This window comes from Falco biarmicus, chromosome 12 (genome assembly GCF_023638135.1).
Source record: "Falco biarmicus isolate bFalBia1 chromosome 12, bFalBia1.pri, whole genome shotgun sequence".
Lineage (NCBI taxonomy): Eukaryota > Metazoa > Chordata > Aves > Falconiformes > Falconidae > Falco > Falco biarmicus.
In genome coordinates this window covers 11,362,575-11,379,452 of record NC_079299.1, presented here as the reverse complement: position 1 = coordinate 11,379,452, position 16,878 = coordinate 11,362,575, and the positions used below count along the sequence as shown (strand labels likewise).

The 16,878-nt window shown below is 41.0% G+C and overlaps 1 protein-coding gene across 9 annotated transcripts in view; it reads left to right on the top strand.

Annotated features, from left to right (window-relative positions):
- RPS6KC1 (ribosomal protein S6 kinase C1) overlaps positions 1-16,878 on the top strand; it is a 91,283-nt gene that overhangs the window by 15,670 nt on the left and 58,735 nt on the right. For 8 of the 9 annotated variants that reach the window (XR_008824875.1, XR_008824874.1, XR_008824876.1 and 5 more), the window contains 4 exons: positions 2,282-2,397; positions 4,419-4,512; positions 8,830-8,889; positions 9,692-10,054. Coding sequence is in view for 5 of the 9 variants with exons in the window: in XM_056356975.1 (XP_056212950.1) it covers positions 2,282-2,397; positions 4,419-4,512; positions 8,830-8,889; positions 9,692-10,054 (633 nt within the window). In the remaining 4 variants the exon portion in view is untranslated. Of the gene's footprint in view, positions 1-2,281; positions 2,398-4,418; positions 4,513-8,829; positions 8,890-9,691; positions 10,055-14,614; positions 14,673-16,878 lie in introns of those variants that run through there. The other variant, XM_056356978.1, reaches the window with a different exon arrangement.

Sequence of the window (16,878 nt, the reverse complement as noted above, 5' to 3'; positions counted from 1 at the left end):
CCAGTACTGAATTATGTTCTTCCTTCCCCCCAAGTCCTCTAGTTCTGTAAGTGGTTGTCCTGATAGTATATCATGATGCTGATGAGCTGGAAAATGTGACAGTGACTAATGTTTCAACAACTCTGTTCAAACATGTATTCATTTTTTTTAGCTCAGCTTCCTAAGAAAATAAGGCTTATGTAATTGTGCTGTCAGAAAGTCAAGCCTCTTACTCATGTGGCTAAATTTGAGAGGGAAGGCAGTTGCAAATGTAATTATATTTCTGCAAAGTCTGTGAAACAGCAGCTGCGTAAGAAGAGAGCATGTGCTGTGGTGCTACCAAGGGCCCGCGGGCTCGGCTCATACTGGTGGGGTTTGCAGTTTCCTGGACAATTGGTGAACGTGCTCTGGTCAGCCTGGCAATGCTGGTCCTGACATGTCCTGTCTGGTGTCCAGTGGAAGTACTGAGATGTGGATGAGAAAAACTAGTTTTTATTGGGTTTGATGATGAAGCAAAGTGGGGAAAAGTTCCCTAGGAAGCCAAGAAAAACAGCACATTACTTTCTTGCAAAAGTTACCTGTTTCTGGCCTTGTTAGGTGTTTACTTCTCTGTGATTGATTTTCTGTTGCATTATAACAGTGTTTGTGTTATTTTATAGATTCGTTTAACTGGCCTGTGCTGTTGTGCTTTACTGAGGGAAGGTTTTTTTTTCACGATACCGTATTTTGCATGAAATGAAGCAAAAGCCCTAATGCACCCCCAGTGTTGTTTGGAAGACATAGGAAGTTTGAGCAGTTTAATGGGGCCTGATTTCAGCGTTGCCACTCAACGTGGTAGCATTGCCTTTGCCTTCTTTCTCCTTGCTTGTTGCTAGCTCTTTTGTACAGCTGCTATTGTTTGTACAGCTGAAAGGGCAGGGTGAACAAGTCATGGAACTGATCCAGCTGAAAATTAGCCCAACGATGTCTTTCCTTTCTTTCATGGAAAAATAACCCCTAAAAGCTTTGTTTGTGATCTTGTGAGTATGCGTGTGTCTTTCTAGTTTTATTTTCTTTTTTCTGGTACCACATGGGCAGGAGCTATTTACTTGAAGAATTTCTGGAAAGAATCCTGCTTTGATACTTCTTTTCTGGGATTATTTTTTTGCTTGCTCTAAGTATAAATGAATTTTGCTTCTATGTTCAATGTTTCTTTTGTCCTCTTCAAAGGTTAATGCCACAGAGCTGTCACAGGTGGTTCTTATTTTTCTGGTCATGCTGTTATAGCAATACTGTTTCTTGAACTTGTCTTCCCAGTCCTCTTTTTCCCTCTGTATAGCTATTCCAGTATCTGTTCTGTTCTCCTCCAATTATTACTGTTAACCTCTGCCCTTTTCCTTTTGTAAACTTGTAACTATTTCAACAACAAAGTGATGTTGATATGAAAAGCTAAAATAAGTTGTGTGCAATTGTGAAGAATGTGAATTTAAGGTAGCAATCCAAGGGTTTTCTCCTGAGAAGCAAATCTCTTCAGGTGAACTGTGGGATTGTTTTTTAAATGTGTTTTTTCTAATTGGAATGTCTTGAGTGTTGGGTAGGGAAAAGGGAAGGATCATACGTTTTAGTAAATGAGCTGTTTCCCAGCTCTGCTTACCTCTTGAATCCAGGAGGAGATGAGACCCTGTCTACATGGAGCTACATCAGAGGAAAGCTTCAGTGCCTCGTAGCAGGGCTTCACCATGTCCCCTACACTTTGTCTCCTCAATAAATGGCACCTTGGAATTGATGATCTGTTTGGGGGCTTTTAGCAATACTTCATTTACTATCCACTCATATTGTGCGTTGTTCTTGAGAATATGTGAAGATTGCTCAGCTCCTTACAGGATTTGGGCCGTAACCAAGGCTGACACTGACTGGCATATTGTCAAATTGTGCATGTATCATTTATTGTTAGATAACACTGGACATCCGTTAGTGTCTCTTGGCTAATCAAGAGTGTTGCCTCACATATTCTTACGATGAGAGGGTGAAGGATTCTTGTTGTAGCTGCCAGCTTTCATCATCCGAGTGGATTGCAGAAGACGGGACTCTAGGGACAATTGAGAATAGGAAGTTTGAAGACTTGGTATGTTCTTCCTGAAGCATTGGAACGACTTTTATAGACTCAGGGCATTGTCTTCAGAAGGTGCTTTTGTCTTGGGTTTGTGTGTTTTGTGTGGTGGTTGGTTTTTTTTTTTTTTTTTTTTTTGTGTGTGTGGTAGTTATTATTGCAAAATAAATGTGTAGTTATTTCTAAAACTGTCAATCTGTGTGTCTGTTCCAGGGCGATTTGATGAAACTGTGATTGAAGAAAGAAGGCAATGTGCTGAAGATCTGCTGCAGTTTTCTGCCAATATCCCTGCTCTGTATAACAGCAAACAGCTTGAAGAGTTTTTTAAGGTTTGTTAGTATTTGCATAAGTATCTGCTTCTTACTGATATGAATAAAGTATAGTGCTGATTCTGCTTTACTTAATAAACTGCGGAGTGACAGTGAGCTGATCTGACATACTTTGTGAAGTGACTGGGAGTTTTCCATTCACTCTAGAAATGGGGCTTTTAAAAAAACCCTATGCCACACCTGTACAAAGTGGAAAGTTTTACAGGAACTTCAGGTGAAGGGATTTGGATTTTTTGTTTATTGAACAGTGAGCAAAACCTGTGATACTAAATCCAGGTGTTCAGTGGGGAAGTTATTAAAATACTGTCACTGTTTGTGTTTTATGTAGATGTTTGTGGTTTAAATGAAAGGAAGGAAGACTGTATAGACTGTTCTCTTATGGCCTTTTACGGATTCAGGTTCATGACAACAAATTTGGCATATAACTAGTAAAAACATGCTGCTTGTGCAGTGTTGTAAGAACCATTCTCTAAAACGTATTTTAGGACAATATGTTGATCCAAACTTCCTCTTTATTACATCTGAAGCAGTTTGTTTTCAGTAGTTCCTTCAAACCTTTTTGTTTTCAGTAGCTTAGTCTAACATTCTGCAAACACATAAGTATAAATTTACATGTAAACATGATAGCAACTCATCTGGCTGAGATGGGACTTAAGTGTATTAATTGTTACGTATATTTAAATGATACATATGCAAAAGCAAAATTGCAGCGAAGCTTAAAAATCTTCACTTGTTTTCATGATGTAGTTATTGCAGACTTATTTACTTAAAATAACTTTCTTTAAGGTTTGGTGGCAATGATAAATGGGAGATGGAGTTAGAATATTTTGCTTTTCAGTTTATTTGCATTTGCACTCTTTCAGTTCTTTGGAAATACTCCTGTGGTTTTGGGTATTTGTTTAGAGCTTTCTTCCCTTCCTTAACAAAGGTATTAATTGTAGCCTTCTAATGGACCTTTTCTGGCTTTGCATGGGAATGAATAAAACTGGAAAGACATTAATTTTTGTAAGAGCAGGTATGTCTACAAGGGGAGTTATGCAGGTTTAATAACTTAGGCTCATTTGTTAGCTGATGTTGTGCCATGTTTTCCTGCAAGAAAGCCCTAGGTTTCGATCAGTCACCGTCTTGTCCTGGGTCTTTTAGCTTCGCTCGTGGGTGGTTTTGTTCTGTTTCAGGTTTTTGTGAAAATACCCATGGGGAGATGGACTTGGACAATGAAGTTGTAGAAACAAGTGAAGGGAGTGCTGTATCTGTATACTATATACTCCAGCAAAATGGGCTGGGTGGTGCGAAAAGCAGGTTAGCTGGGCTAGTTCAAGGGAGATTACTAGTGCCCATTTGTAACACTGCCTTGGAAATGGTGCAGTTCTTATTAAAGTTGCATGGAAAATGTGCATCTGAGATGCAAATCAGAAATTTAAAAGAAACATTTAGGTGATTTCTAGTACAATTAATTGCTTCTGTTGTTATTTCACTTACCTTTGATTTCTTTCAGGCTTGGGAGGGAATAATGTCCTCCTTATATGCTGGGATGGCCTTGTCTTCCCTGTTTGTTCAGTCTTGACTATGACTGAACTCAAGGTAGTGGGTCATGGTGGGGACACTAGTCTGATGGGCAAACAGGCGTGCGGGAGGGATCTGCTGAGCTTGGGAACACCACTGAAGGGCCCTGAAGAGCACAGACTGCATGTGCTGCAGGAGAGCAGGAGCATCTCTGTTCTCTCCCTGCTAAACCCTGGGGTCTACAGGCAAACCTGCTGCAGCCTGTATGGTTCAGGGCTCTGAAGCTGCAGTGGGTAACTGTTTAGATACCTGGACAGTCTGTGGCACCCAGACAAGACATGGCCTAATCAAAAGCCCTTGTTTATTTTGCAGGCTTATATAGTTTAATTAAATACATTAACTCTAAAGTAATGGAGCATTCACTGGTTAGAAAATTGAATTTTGACTCTCACTTCTATACAGTGAGACTTTCCATTGTGCACGTTGGCTAAATAATTCCTTTCCCTCTTTATTTTCAGGGTGGAGAGGTGCATGATGGGTCCGAATTGATTGGTCCTGTTGAACCTCTGTCTGACTCTCTGACTGACAACCTGTCTGACTGCAGCTCTGAAGGTTTGCTTGCTTTTCTCATGTAACCTTATAGCGTGATCTGTTTTAAAGCAGCACGTTAACGACAAGAGCCATGTTTGTAGGAGCACTGACATCCAGTCTCTGTTTGCTTGGTATGACAGAAATGCCGGAGCTGGGATTAAGAAAAGAGAAGTTGAGCTCAGCAGAGCTCTGTCTGTACTGCTGGAAGTTTGCTTCTAAGAGGAAGTTTTCTGGGTGTTTTAGTCCATTCTGGAAGTCCTAGTGCTCTGTTGCTCAAAGAGAACTGCTTTTGATGCTAACTGAACTAAACCCTCTGGTTTAAATGTACATGATCCTGCCTGCTTCCAAAAGGTTGGGCGAACAGTGTGGCGATGGTCACTACTAATCATGACCCAAGTCTTAAGCTGTAAAAATTTGCAGACATTAAAACAGTTTTCAGATTGATCAATAAATACAAGAATGAGTGTCTGAATTTGCCTGCAACATGAAAAATAGGTCTAAGATTTGAACTCCTCCATTCATCTCAGAGGGTTCTCATTCAGCTGTTCAGGCTCTGGGTGTCACCATGCTTTCAGTGCTTAGTAAAATCCAGAAGATAGTTGGTATCTTATTTTAAAATGGAGTGAACATACGGGCATGGTGAATGTTAAAGCCTACTGCAGGGGTTGGGGAGATAAGCAAGTTGTTTAAGTCTCTTAAAAAATGCTGGCAGTTTTTGTTTACTGAGAAAGTCTCCCTATTCTTTAAAGTCTGAGAGGTTGTGTGTTTAGAGCCAGTGCGTGCTATGTTCAATTGAAGGCTGGAAATACCTTCCTTAATTTGCTAATGTTTTCTGGTTGTGCTATGGCAATGGAAGGTGTGTCCCTTTTCCTATGGTTGCATTTCCTTAGCACAGTGTAAAGATGTACGTGCTGGCTTGGATGCCACATGTAAAGTAATCTTAGTGGCACTTCACTTGCACTAAATAATAGTATAAGTGTAAGGTAGGGTCAGTCAGCCCAAATATATACTGTGCTAGGGCTTCTTGCCTGCCTCTGGAGGCTGAGCTAGCTAGCTTAAACCATGCAGTCTTTTAGATACTTACGTATTTCTGAGGTATGCTTGGATCCTTGTGACTTCTAAGAAATTCTTTTCCAGCCCTTCAGATTTTCCTTTGGAACTGTTTTACGCTCATGTGTAAATACACATTACTATACAAATACTTACTAAGCTTATTTGAGAGTGTGTTTTTTTTTTCTTAACTACTTAATTTCCTCTGGTCTTACTGGCATAGAATTTGCTTTGGTGAAACTCTGCTTGAATAAGAGTTGTGTTTTCTAATAGTGGTTGGTTGGTTTGTTTATTTTTTGCTTGAGGATGTGTAACTTGCCATTGTGATCTCTCTGTGTCAATAACTTTGTGCTTAGTTGCATAATATGTTCTACGTGGGCAGGGAGTTTTGCATTTTGTTTTGTGGTATCTTCTGTGATGTTAATGAACTAATTGCCTCCACAATATTTCATTCTGTGAAGGGAAGGTTATAGAGCTGTTTAAATACAGAGGGTAGTTGTTATAAATAGTAGTAACTAGCTTTAAAAGGGCACTATTTCTGTGAAATTTAACATTCCTGATTCTAACAATGCACTCACTTTACACCGTGCCTTATAAAAGGAAAAAGTGCTTCTAAAAATGCTTAATATGAACGTTTCTATTCCCTATTCACAAGGGACTAATTCTTAGAAGAAAAACACTTCCTTTATGTGAGATAAAATATTGAAAGGAAAAAATGCTGTAAAGTAGAAAAATTCTTTGATATCCTTCTGAATCGGCTGGAGCGCTTTCCAGTGGATACTTGCAACAACAGAGCACAGGATTTCCAGATGCCGAATGTGACTTTTGTGGAGTTATATTTTCTAAAAACCTATGTGTCTTCCAGCTCATATTTTCTTACGTTTGAAATTAAATTTTGGGGGAGGAGGGAGACTAGGAACAGAAAGAAACATCTGTCTTTAAGGCCTCTAGATGGCAGTGGCAATACTCGGCTCTGAGTCCTCTCTCCCTGCCTTTCCTCAGGGCATCCTGCCTGCATCTAATTTTCCCCAGTCTGATTATCATAGTCAACTGTGACTAGTTCACTGTGTCAGTTTTTGTGAGCATGAAAGGGCCTCCACATGGGCACTGGTCCTTCAAGCTGTTGTACTGAGAAGTGTCAATCCTTAACAGGTGCTGGTGTTTGCTTATAAGGGTTGGTTGTGTTTTCTCACTTTTATCTGTTCCTTTCAGACAAAGTTCATCTTGCAGAATGTCTGCACATTAATGGTAGAAGATACAAACTGATGGTAGTAGAAATGTTTTTGTACCAAAATAAGCGATAGGTGTCTTGCTTGTAAAAGCAGTTTGGCAGTTAAGGCTTTCACAGAAACCGGCTTTTCAAGAGGCCAGGTTATCCAGGTTTTCCACCAATTTTTGGAAACTGCATTTATTCCTCATATAACTGGTGAAATTGTGCAAGACGGAGACAAGTATAGGAATTCATGTTCAACTTCAGCATTGTCATACTCATCTCATATTCCTGACAGTCACTCTGTCTTTCCTCTCTGGGTAAATGGGATAATGTTCAAATGTCCAATTTCCTCTCCAAAAGTCTTTCTATACCAGTTGCCAAATTCTAGAGGAATTCACTGGGAACCTATTTTTTTTTCATTCTTTTTTTCTTCCCTCCTCATGTTTTACCATGTTTACGTTATCTTCCCAGAAATAAGCATATACAGTTCAGACTCTTCCTGCCCCTTGGGCTGACTGGAACCCCCATGACTATGGTTGTGTGGTGCCAGACCTGGGCTCTAAACCTGACCTTAAGCAAAGTTTATTAGCTCAGGCTCTGTGCCATGCTAGCTGTGTTCATACAGCTTCTGGTAAAGTTGGCTGCAAAAGAAGATCAAATGCGGTTTTGTTTGGAGTGTAGGAGAACTTGGGTCTGTCTGAAATATGCAGTGTGGATGCATTCTAATTCATCTAATCTGAGTGTCCAGCACACCCCTGTCACAGCTTTTCCATTCATTCTGTCTGCACCCTTTGTCATCAGTCAGCTCTGCTTCCACCTATACATTCCTTAGTTAGCAGTTTCTCTTCACTGAACCAAGTAACTGGACTCCTAAATGTTATTTTATTTCATAAATTCTCAGTCCTCCACACCCAAACTTGACATTGCTGTCCCTAAATTAGACAGGCGAATGGCCCATTATTAATACGGTAATTAACGAATATTCTGTCTTCCTCCAACTGTTCTGTTGTGAGGTTGCCTTCTTTCTTGCAGGACTGCACAGGCACTTTTCTTCTCTGCATGGCCACTTTATTTTTATGTCCCTCTGAAAAGATCAGGAGCATTGTCTTCTGTGCACCCTCACCTCTTCTCAAGTAGTCTTGTGTCACCAAGTATCACTGTCGCTTGCTTTTCAGACAAAGAGTGGCTGGTAATGTGTTCTCCTTCATGCCTTTTTCCTCTCACTAGCTTTTAGAAAAGCAGTATTTCTATAGTGCCTTCCTGCTTCTCTTCCATAAATTGTGAACTCCCTCTGACTCCAGAATTGCAAAATCAAAAAGAAAGTTTGAGTTACCTTTGAGTCAGGTCCTTGCAGCTGCCTCATACTTTTTGAAGATGTCTGAATGCTTTATCTGATAATATGGATAAACTCTTGACTGTCGATAATACAGAAAAAAACAGACACCAGGTTTTAGCTCAGAAATTGCTTTCTCTGTGTGTACAAACAGCTAAATGTCTTGACCTTGTTGCCTGTTTTATTGCCTCAGTGGGTACATGTGCCAAGGTGATAAAACAAACTGCTACTTGATATCCAGGTGGCACTGCCAAATTTGTGGCTTGCTCCATATGTCTCATGCAGGGTACTAGTCTGGAATGACATTTTTGAGACTGAAATCTGGCCTGTTATCTTCACCCTGCCCCCCCCCTTCCCCCCCCCCCCCCCCCCTTTTTAGTGTGTATGTCCCTGTTTTAAGTCTCCTTAAAATCATTAGAGCAGTGAGAAATAGGGATTAAAGTGCTGCTGCTATTGAAATGAGGTGGAGTGCTGAAGTTTGAATTAGTCCCCCCCAAGCAAGCACTTGTGTTTTGTTTTTTAACCTCGGAGGCAGTGAGTAATAGCAAATCTAATACCACTGCCACAATTCTAATGGCGTGTTACCAAATGGATATCTCTGATAGCCTGACAAAGAGCAGTTTCATATTATGTACTTTTACCTGTAGTAGCGTCATGCCCTTTCATTTTGATGGCAAGTGAACATCTAATCTGTTGTACAAAGGGATGTCAGAAACATTTTTGTCATTCTTGTCCTTTTCAGTTCGGAAGGATTTAAGTGGGCTTGATGATGTGACACTTACGAGCCAGTCGGAATGCGGAGGTGAGATCTAGAAGTTGTTTCCGTTACATCTGTGGAATTTAAATTATTAGGAAATGATAATTATGAGTGAATGCTTTTTGTGGATGCTAGTCTTTACAGAATGAAATGGTGTAGGTGTAAAATACCTTTATTGCCATTTATTTCCAAATAACCCTGCTAAGTTGCCATGGTTTAGTTACTGAAAGTCAGCTTGCAATAAATATATATACTTTTACCTTATGGTGATTGTAAAATAGAATGCGTTATCTCGAATTTTAGTTAAAGTGTAAGCTAATTCATTTTACCACGCGTTAGCACAGGAAGAAGACTACACATGGTAGATGTTAGTGCTGCATGTTGCAGTGTTAATCCAAGCTCCTAATTTACTGGTTTTGGAATGCTTCATTTTACTGATTTAAAACAGTATGTTGGGATTTCTTGCAACAGTAATTCAGATTCTACTGATTGACTTTTCTAATAGCACTCACACAGAAAGGGTTAGTTTTGTAATTTCCTGGAGCACAATGGTGAGCAGTCTTTGAAAGTTTAGGTTGGGTGTTAGGTGGTGGTCTCTTCATTCCCAGTATTAAAATGAAGACCAATTGCTCTGTGTAGCTGGTATCTTAATTTTAAAAACCATGTTTCTGTAGGTACTAAAAAATAATTTTAAAGACAGCTTTACATGCAGGGAGTTGCTGTGCACAATCTTGGGAAGCTGCATAAGTGAGAAGACAGCTAAAATCTTTGGATGAAGTAAAGAATTTTGGAGGTAATGTATATGAGGAATCTAGAGTAATGGATGTCTTTCTGACTATACTTCCAGGCTTCTCCAGTGACAGTGACCTGATCTCTCTGACAGTTGATGTAGACTCTCTTGCTGAGTTAGATGATGGAATGGCATCCAACCAAAGTTCTCCCAGCAGAGCTGTTGGCCTTTGCCTTACTTCTGAACCCCCAGTACAAAGCACACTGGCACCTGAGCAGGAGTGGAACAAACCCGAAGGAGAGAGGGAAAGCCATAGTTTGTTTACTGGAAGCTTAAAACCCAAGCCTGGCAAACAAGATTACTTGGAGAAAGCAGGCGAGTTGATAAAACTGGCCTTGAAGAAAGAGGAGGAAGAAGATTATGAAACTGCTTTCAGCTTTTATAGAAAGGGGGTTGATCTGCTTCTGGAAGGTGTTCAAGGTATGGATCTTCCCATTAGGTTTGCCTTACCTTTGGTTATATGTATTTGTTTATGGGGTTTCCTTGGTTAACATCAGCTTACTCAGGTATACGAATTGCACAATGATGTGTGCCTGGCTTTCATGTGCTTGATAGGTGCTGTGCATATGAAAAAGAGAGAGAGAGAAAAAAATTTTTCTGAGACTGAATGATAATTTAGGGTCTCATTTTCCAAGTGCCAAATCTCCTCTTTTAAATTTGCGGCACAACCTTTAACTTGCAGGTAAGCAGCAAAGTGCTCCATTTCTGCCTCCTCCTTTTTTATTACCTAGGCATTAATTAATATGTGGCACTTGCAGCACTGTTGAAACATTATTTAATTTACATGGTTAAGTGAGGATTAATTATCCCCATTTTACGCATGGGGAGAGGCAGACTCAGGTTAACTTCCCAATCACAACAGGATTAGAACTATTCTTGGCTCACAGCCTTTTGCTTCTTCCACTAAACTGTTCTTTTCTGGCTAAAGGATGCATACAAACTTGCATGCCTACACTGCTACAGAACAGGATTATTTTTTTTTCAAAAGACTTCTGTGTGTCAATGTATGTCTACAAAAGCTGTTGTTAACTGACCAGATGCACCTACATACAAATTTCTGTGGAGTCTCCTTGCACCTTGTCAGTCAGGGAACAATTTTTTCCTCTTCCATCTCTAGCTCTTGAGGATCAAGAGTGATAACCTCATGTATTTGCATTTTGTCTAACAATGGCTTAAAACTATAAAGGACAGGAAAAGATTTGTTCTTTCCTGGAGTGAATTCAGGGTCTGTGTATTGTGCTTCTGTCACACACAGATCAAATGAGTAAGATTAGAATTGTGGCTTTGTTTGACGGTGTACAGCACAGATGCATTATGCTGTTCCAGATCAGAACTTCAATGCTAATGTACCAAAGCACACACAAACAGGAGCCTTTGCTGCATTTCGGTATAATGCATGTCATGATGTCCCTCTGAACAGTTCTAGGAGTAGAAGTTATTTGCTGAACTGCTTTAACAGGGCCTGGCAAAAAATAATGGACAGGTTACTGATGAAAGCTAGAGGTATGGGCCAAGGTACGTGCATAGTCTTTGCTTGAAGGGTCTTATACTTTTTTGGCAAGGGTAAGTCCACCTCTTTCAAGTCCCAGTGATGTCAGTAGGGTTGCTGCTTTGCTGCCTGTTGTGGCTTTTCAAATAGCATCCTATCTTTCCTTAAAGCCCATGTTGTCAAAATGCTTTTCATTCCTGATGATAAATGTGCTGGCAGTCCTTCTGTTGGAGAGCCTAGCTGTTCTTTCTTTGCTAATACACTTCTTCCTAGATGGGTGTGCCATTCAGTTAAGGTCTTCTGAAGAATATCCTGTTTTGTCATAACCACTGCTGTCTTCATGCCATGATGCAAGGCTGCCATGATGCAGTTTTAAACTGACAGTTCAAGTTTCTGAACCTTATTAAGCAGTTTTAAACTGTTAGGGCATGAACACAAGTCAGGCTATTGCACATCGGTTAAGCTGTGGTAAGTATGCATGCATGCTCGGGTTGTGGCAGCGGTTAAATATGTTGGCTTTGAATCCACAGTAATTCTTATGGTAATATGTTTACCTTAAAGTTGTGGAAGGCTTTTCTTTCATGTGTTGTGGGTGACTTGCTCAACTGATGCACGCTCACTTGTTAAACTAGAGTGGGTTGAGCTTTTTACTTGCATTTGCTAACATTTCCTCCAAGGACTTTTGCTTCTTTCCTGTTGGCAAGCTACTCATCTGGCTACCTCAGATGACTGCTAATCCTTTTCTCTCACCCACTGGTGTCCATGCTTTTCAGGCAAGGAAAAAATTCAGTCTTAGGAAAGTATGATATTCTGCCCTGTTTCCCTGATGCCTCTTAGATAGTACAGTGGGGGTTGTTAATAAATTTGTAGTGGTGGTACCTCTGTGTGTGCGCGTGCAGGTGGAGGTGTTTCTGATGGCTGAAGAGGTGTGTAGTCAGCACCTGCAACTTCCATGCAGTCTCTTATATTGCATCTGTACAGCACAGGAGAGGGAATAATGGGAATGAGTTGCTTTTTAGCTGGCATGTTTTCCCTTGGGAACATAAATATACACAGGCTAGTTCCTAGCAGTCAGCTCTTCTTTCTCCTTTCTCTCTGTTAGCCTGCATGGCTGGGAAGGTGGAAAGCAAATGAATGTTCCTTTTCTGCTGGGCGTTTATACTAGATTTGGCTAGGTGCAGCTGATTTTGTGTCCTGTTCTCTTCAGAGCTTCTGCAGGCTGGCAGGGAGACACTTTGGTGCCCTCTTTATAGTGACAGGGCTAATTAAAATGCCTTCCTAAAACACATGCCTTCTCAGGATCAATGAGGAACGTAACACCCCCCACTCCCAACCCCACCCGCACCCCCACAAATAACTCTGTAATGCACTTTTTGATGTAGCTACTTTGTGAAGGTGGTATGTTTGGCATTGGTATGTGACTATTCACTGTATGTTGCAATGAAAAAAACCCAAACCCTTAACCTAGTCACTTCAGCTATTTAAACACACCTGGTTATGTATTTTACATGGATAATAATGAGCTCCCTTCAAAGATAAGGATGGTGCAATTGTTACAAAATGCCTCTGGTCTTCTGTCATTGCTTATTTTCAGTCTATTTTGCATAATTAAACTTTTGTAATATCTGGAAGTGAAGCACAGTGTTCATATATACTTACACACGTGTAAATGACGTTACCTTTCAGTGTACAGCCATTGCAGAATGTGTGGCCTCTAGAGTGGAGTGGAAGTGGCTTTTGCATGTAAAATGGCAATACACATTTTTGCCACGTGGTGGCACCAAGAAAATAGAAATTGACACCTAAAAATTGGACTCGGGAAATGTAACCAGTACCTGGAGGGAGGGGAAACCAAACATCATCCCTCCTCTGTGTTAGAAACTTTCCTCAGAATTACCTCGGAAGTGTGAAGCCACTAAGCTGGTTAGATGTATCTGAAATGTAAGGGTGTCTCTGTTGCCAGCCGCTCCTTCAGGCTTGGTACAAGATCTCCTTACTACTTAAGGCTGCCTTGTCAAAGTGCTGTACCAGTAAGTTTATTACTGCAATTTATAGGCTTGTGTTTAGTTTGAAGTAGCTGGCTTCCGTGAAGGTGGTTGGAACACACTTGAGCCTGTTATGTTCCTGATGACTTTCCATCTCTGAGCTGATGGCACTAATGCTAGACGAGGCAGATGTTGCCTATGATTACACCAAAGAAATGTCTATCTTGACTTTGTTTCCAGCTGTGTGTGCATGCTCTCAGAAGTATGGTGCTGTTAATTATACTGTGCAAGGTGCATATGTGTTTTGCTCTGCTAGTATCTTGCAGACTTTTAGTATTAAATCTTTTAATGTCCTATTCATAATCCTGACAAAAGGCCTAATACACACATAACTTGGGGAATGAACGTTGTACGCCCCCTGAGAGGCTAGTGTATACCTTGGACTCTGGGCATCTGCTTTTTATAAATCTTGGGCCTATTTCTGCTCCATACGTGCACTTAATATTAAACACATTTGTCAGTGGGAAGGATAACAAATTCTTGGACTGGCGGTAGAGCCCTTGGACTGCCACCGAACTACCTGTAACTCTTGTACCTCCCTGTTTCACTTATACCAGAGCTCCCTCGCATGCAGTGAGAGGGAATAGCTGCCATAATTTCTTTCTTCTCTGAATATGTACTGATTCTGCTGCCCCTCTCCTGTTTTCTGGCATTGCTGTGTGCAGGATTTTGAGGCTTTTGGGAGGCAGGTATGTAAGGGTTGTGTAGGATGGTTAAACAATTCTTCAGGAGCTGATACCATCTGAAATCTGAATCTGCCTTTTGGAGCATATTAAGTATACCAATGGATAGAAACTTTGGCTCACATCTGTAGCTGTTCCTTTGTTTTGCTAGCATGTCAGAGCACTTTGAGGTCAATGTGTTGCTTCAGGCTTAGTGATGGAAAAAAATGCACTAATCGATAGCAAGCCACCAACTTCTAGGCTGGAAGTTAACTGTTTTATGTGAAGTAGTGCTTTCCCTAACTTTGGCCTAAGGTGTAGTTTATGTTAGGAAAGAATAGATCAGGAGGGTGAAATTATGGAAAGAGTTTTTTGTAGTAAAGGAGGGAGTTTTGTCTGTATAAGCTGCACCTCTTTTTCCAACTCCAGCCATTCTCAAGTTATATCCATTATGGGATGGGCTGTCTGAGCTGTGAACAGAGTTAACACGATTGCTTATTGCTGGATTTCAGTAACTTCAGACACATGATGAAGCAAGAACACTTCACAATACAGTGAGTCTAATTTATGTAGAACAGATCCTGTACTTTTCTATGTGGTTTAGAAAGCAAACGTGTTCGTTGCTGGTATGTTACCTACAAGGCTCCGTGTCACATTAACATCTGAAGGGAGGTGATCCATTTACTCTGTTAGAGATTTGGGGTGTTTTCACATGTGTAACAGCTGTGGCTGAGCACAATGGCTATTTGTTTTAGGGGGCTGGTTCAGCTAGGCAGCATGGACCTTGTTGCATGAAGTATATGGTGCCTCTTAAGTCACAGCAGCCGCGAACTGTTTTCCAGGTATGTATCTGTGTTTTACACTGGGTATCTACAACTTCTAGATAAGCTGCTGGTGTGTCTTTGAAAGCAGGCTGTGAATGTCAGTTTTGCACTGCTTCGTGCTATTTTAATGATTATCCAGTAAACAGAGCTGGAACAAAAATTACACAAATTACTGGAACCTTGCTAAAATGACTTTGACTTTTAACCCAGAAATGCATATACAATGAAATGCTGGGAATACTTTGGAGAACTAGATGATATTTTTGGATATACTGAAAACAAACCAACTTGTGTCTAATTACTGGGATTATGATGGGCTATGATTTGAACTTGTGGTGGAGCCAGGGATGCAAACAGGAGCATGCTTGACAGAATGCCAAGAAGACAGTACTTTATGAAAAAGGGAACAGTCATGGCTATTCCATGAGTGCATTTCTGGCTTCCAGAGTGAAAAGCATCTTTGCTTGTTCATTGAATGGCACATAAGAAATGTGAATATAAACTTCTGTTATAATACAGTAGCTATTTTAAATTCCTTTCACTTGGTAAGTCCTCTGAGTAGTGTTTCTTACGGAGAGTAACAATCTCTTAGGCGGTTTCTGAGCTACCCAGCAGCTGTGCCTGGTTGGAGCAACAGACCTGTTTTCTGAGAAGATGCATTGAGGTGTGAGCTGATGTCTGCAGGGAAACCCTTAGAGTTGTGATGGGCCCCACAGGGAAAGGTTAATGACAGGGTGACTGATGGAACTGTAATTCTCCCCTCTGCCCTGATCTCAGACCTCTGTGCTCCTATAGTGTATCGTCACTTGCCTTATTAGCTGTTGTACGTTTACACTTCCACTGAGGCTGTGGAAGTGTAAAGACAAAAATTTCCTGCCCCAATTCCTTCCGAAGGAGCTGAAAACTGTCTCTGTTTCCTGCTGTTGGACTGTGATGGTGTTGTAGGACTGTTTGGGTTGGGCTTTCTAAGCAGCCATACAGAGTGCTCCCTCTCTCGTAGTGCTTCACACAACCTTGGAATCACAGCTGCTGTTTCAGAAGGCTAGATGTTTGGACAGGACTTGTCTGTAGACAAGCAGCTAGATTAAGAAAGGATGTTGGAAATACTATGGTTTGCTTAAAAAAAAAAGTCATCTAATCCCATTGTACTGCCAGTGATGCTGAACCCCATGCTGATATGGGCTATGAGCTGTTCATAACTAAAATGTGTTAGCTTGCAAGCCTATTGCAGGCCACACAGATATTCAGAATGTTCGTGCTATAGGATCCATCACTCTGCAGTAGATGCTGGATGGATCACCCTGAGTGATGTTATTCCATATGCAGAAGTCCTACATTTAGACACTTCATCGTGGCAAAGCAGTAAAATGCAATGTGTGCCGGTAAAGTATGGTGGAGTTGGTTAATGTATAAATACAATCAGATTCAGCTATGTAAAGGAATACTCATTCCACTTGAACTGCGAGACTTCGCTGCACCAAGAGGCTGGTAAAGGTCTGGGGTTTAGTACCTGTTGCACAGCTTAGAGCCTTACAGTACATGTTAAGGTGAATTGTAGCAATACCTGTAAGCCAACATGTAGGGCGTGATGCTGAGATGACTGAATGTGGTGGTTTAGCATGTGGCTGTTAAAGAATGAATAAATATGTGACGAGGTGCGCCTTAAACATGTTCTTTCTTCCCTTTTCTGGGGGAGACAGCTAGCTGCATTGGCTTGGTGTTGATCTGACCTTTCCAAGATTTCGGAGTCTGTCCTTATAGCAGCTTCTTGCCAGGTTGCTGCTTATGCCCAGCCTCTTTGACAGACATTCCTGCCTGCACAGCCTTTTATCTCAGCTGTTGTTAGCCAGCACTTAGCTGCAGCTATGTGCATTAATCTTTTTTTTGACTGTTGCTATGTGGGGTTTCTACCTCCCATCAGAAGACCTGGTGGGGTTGCCATGCTTCTTCCAGCATTCAGTGTAGACAGAACAGACTGATCTAGGTTACACTGCAGCTTCTGTCCTTAGGTGAGAAAATTGAAGTCTCTGGCTGCAGAATTAAATGCCTTGGGCACTGTAGATGAATTGAGGCAAATTACTAGCTGGAATAGAAAAATTGCATAGATACGTTTAAGGGCATGATGCTGCATGATAATCAGTGCTCTGATTTCTCCACCCACTCCCCCACCAGCTCTTGCATATACAGCTTCTCTCTTTTCACATCCTTCTTTTCTCTCTTCCTG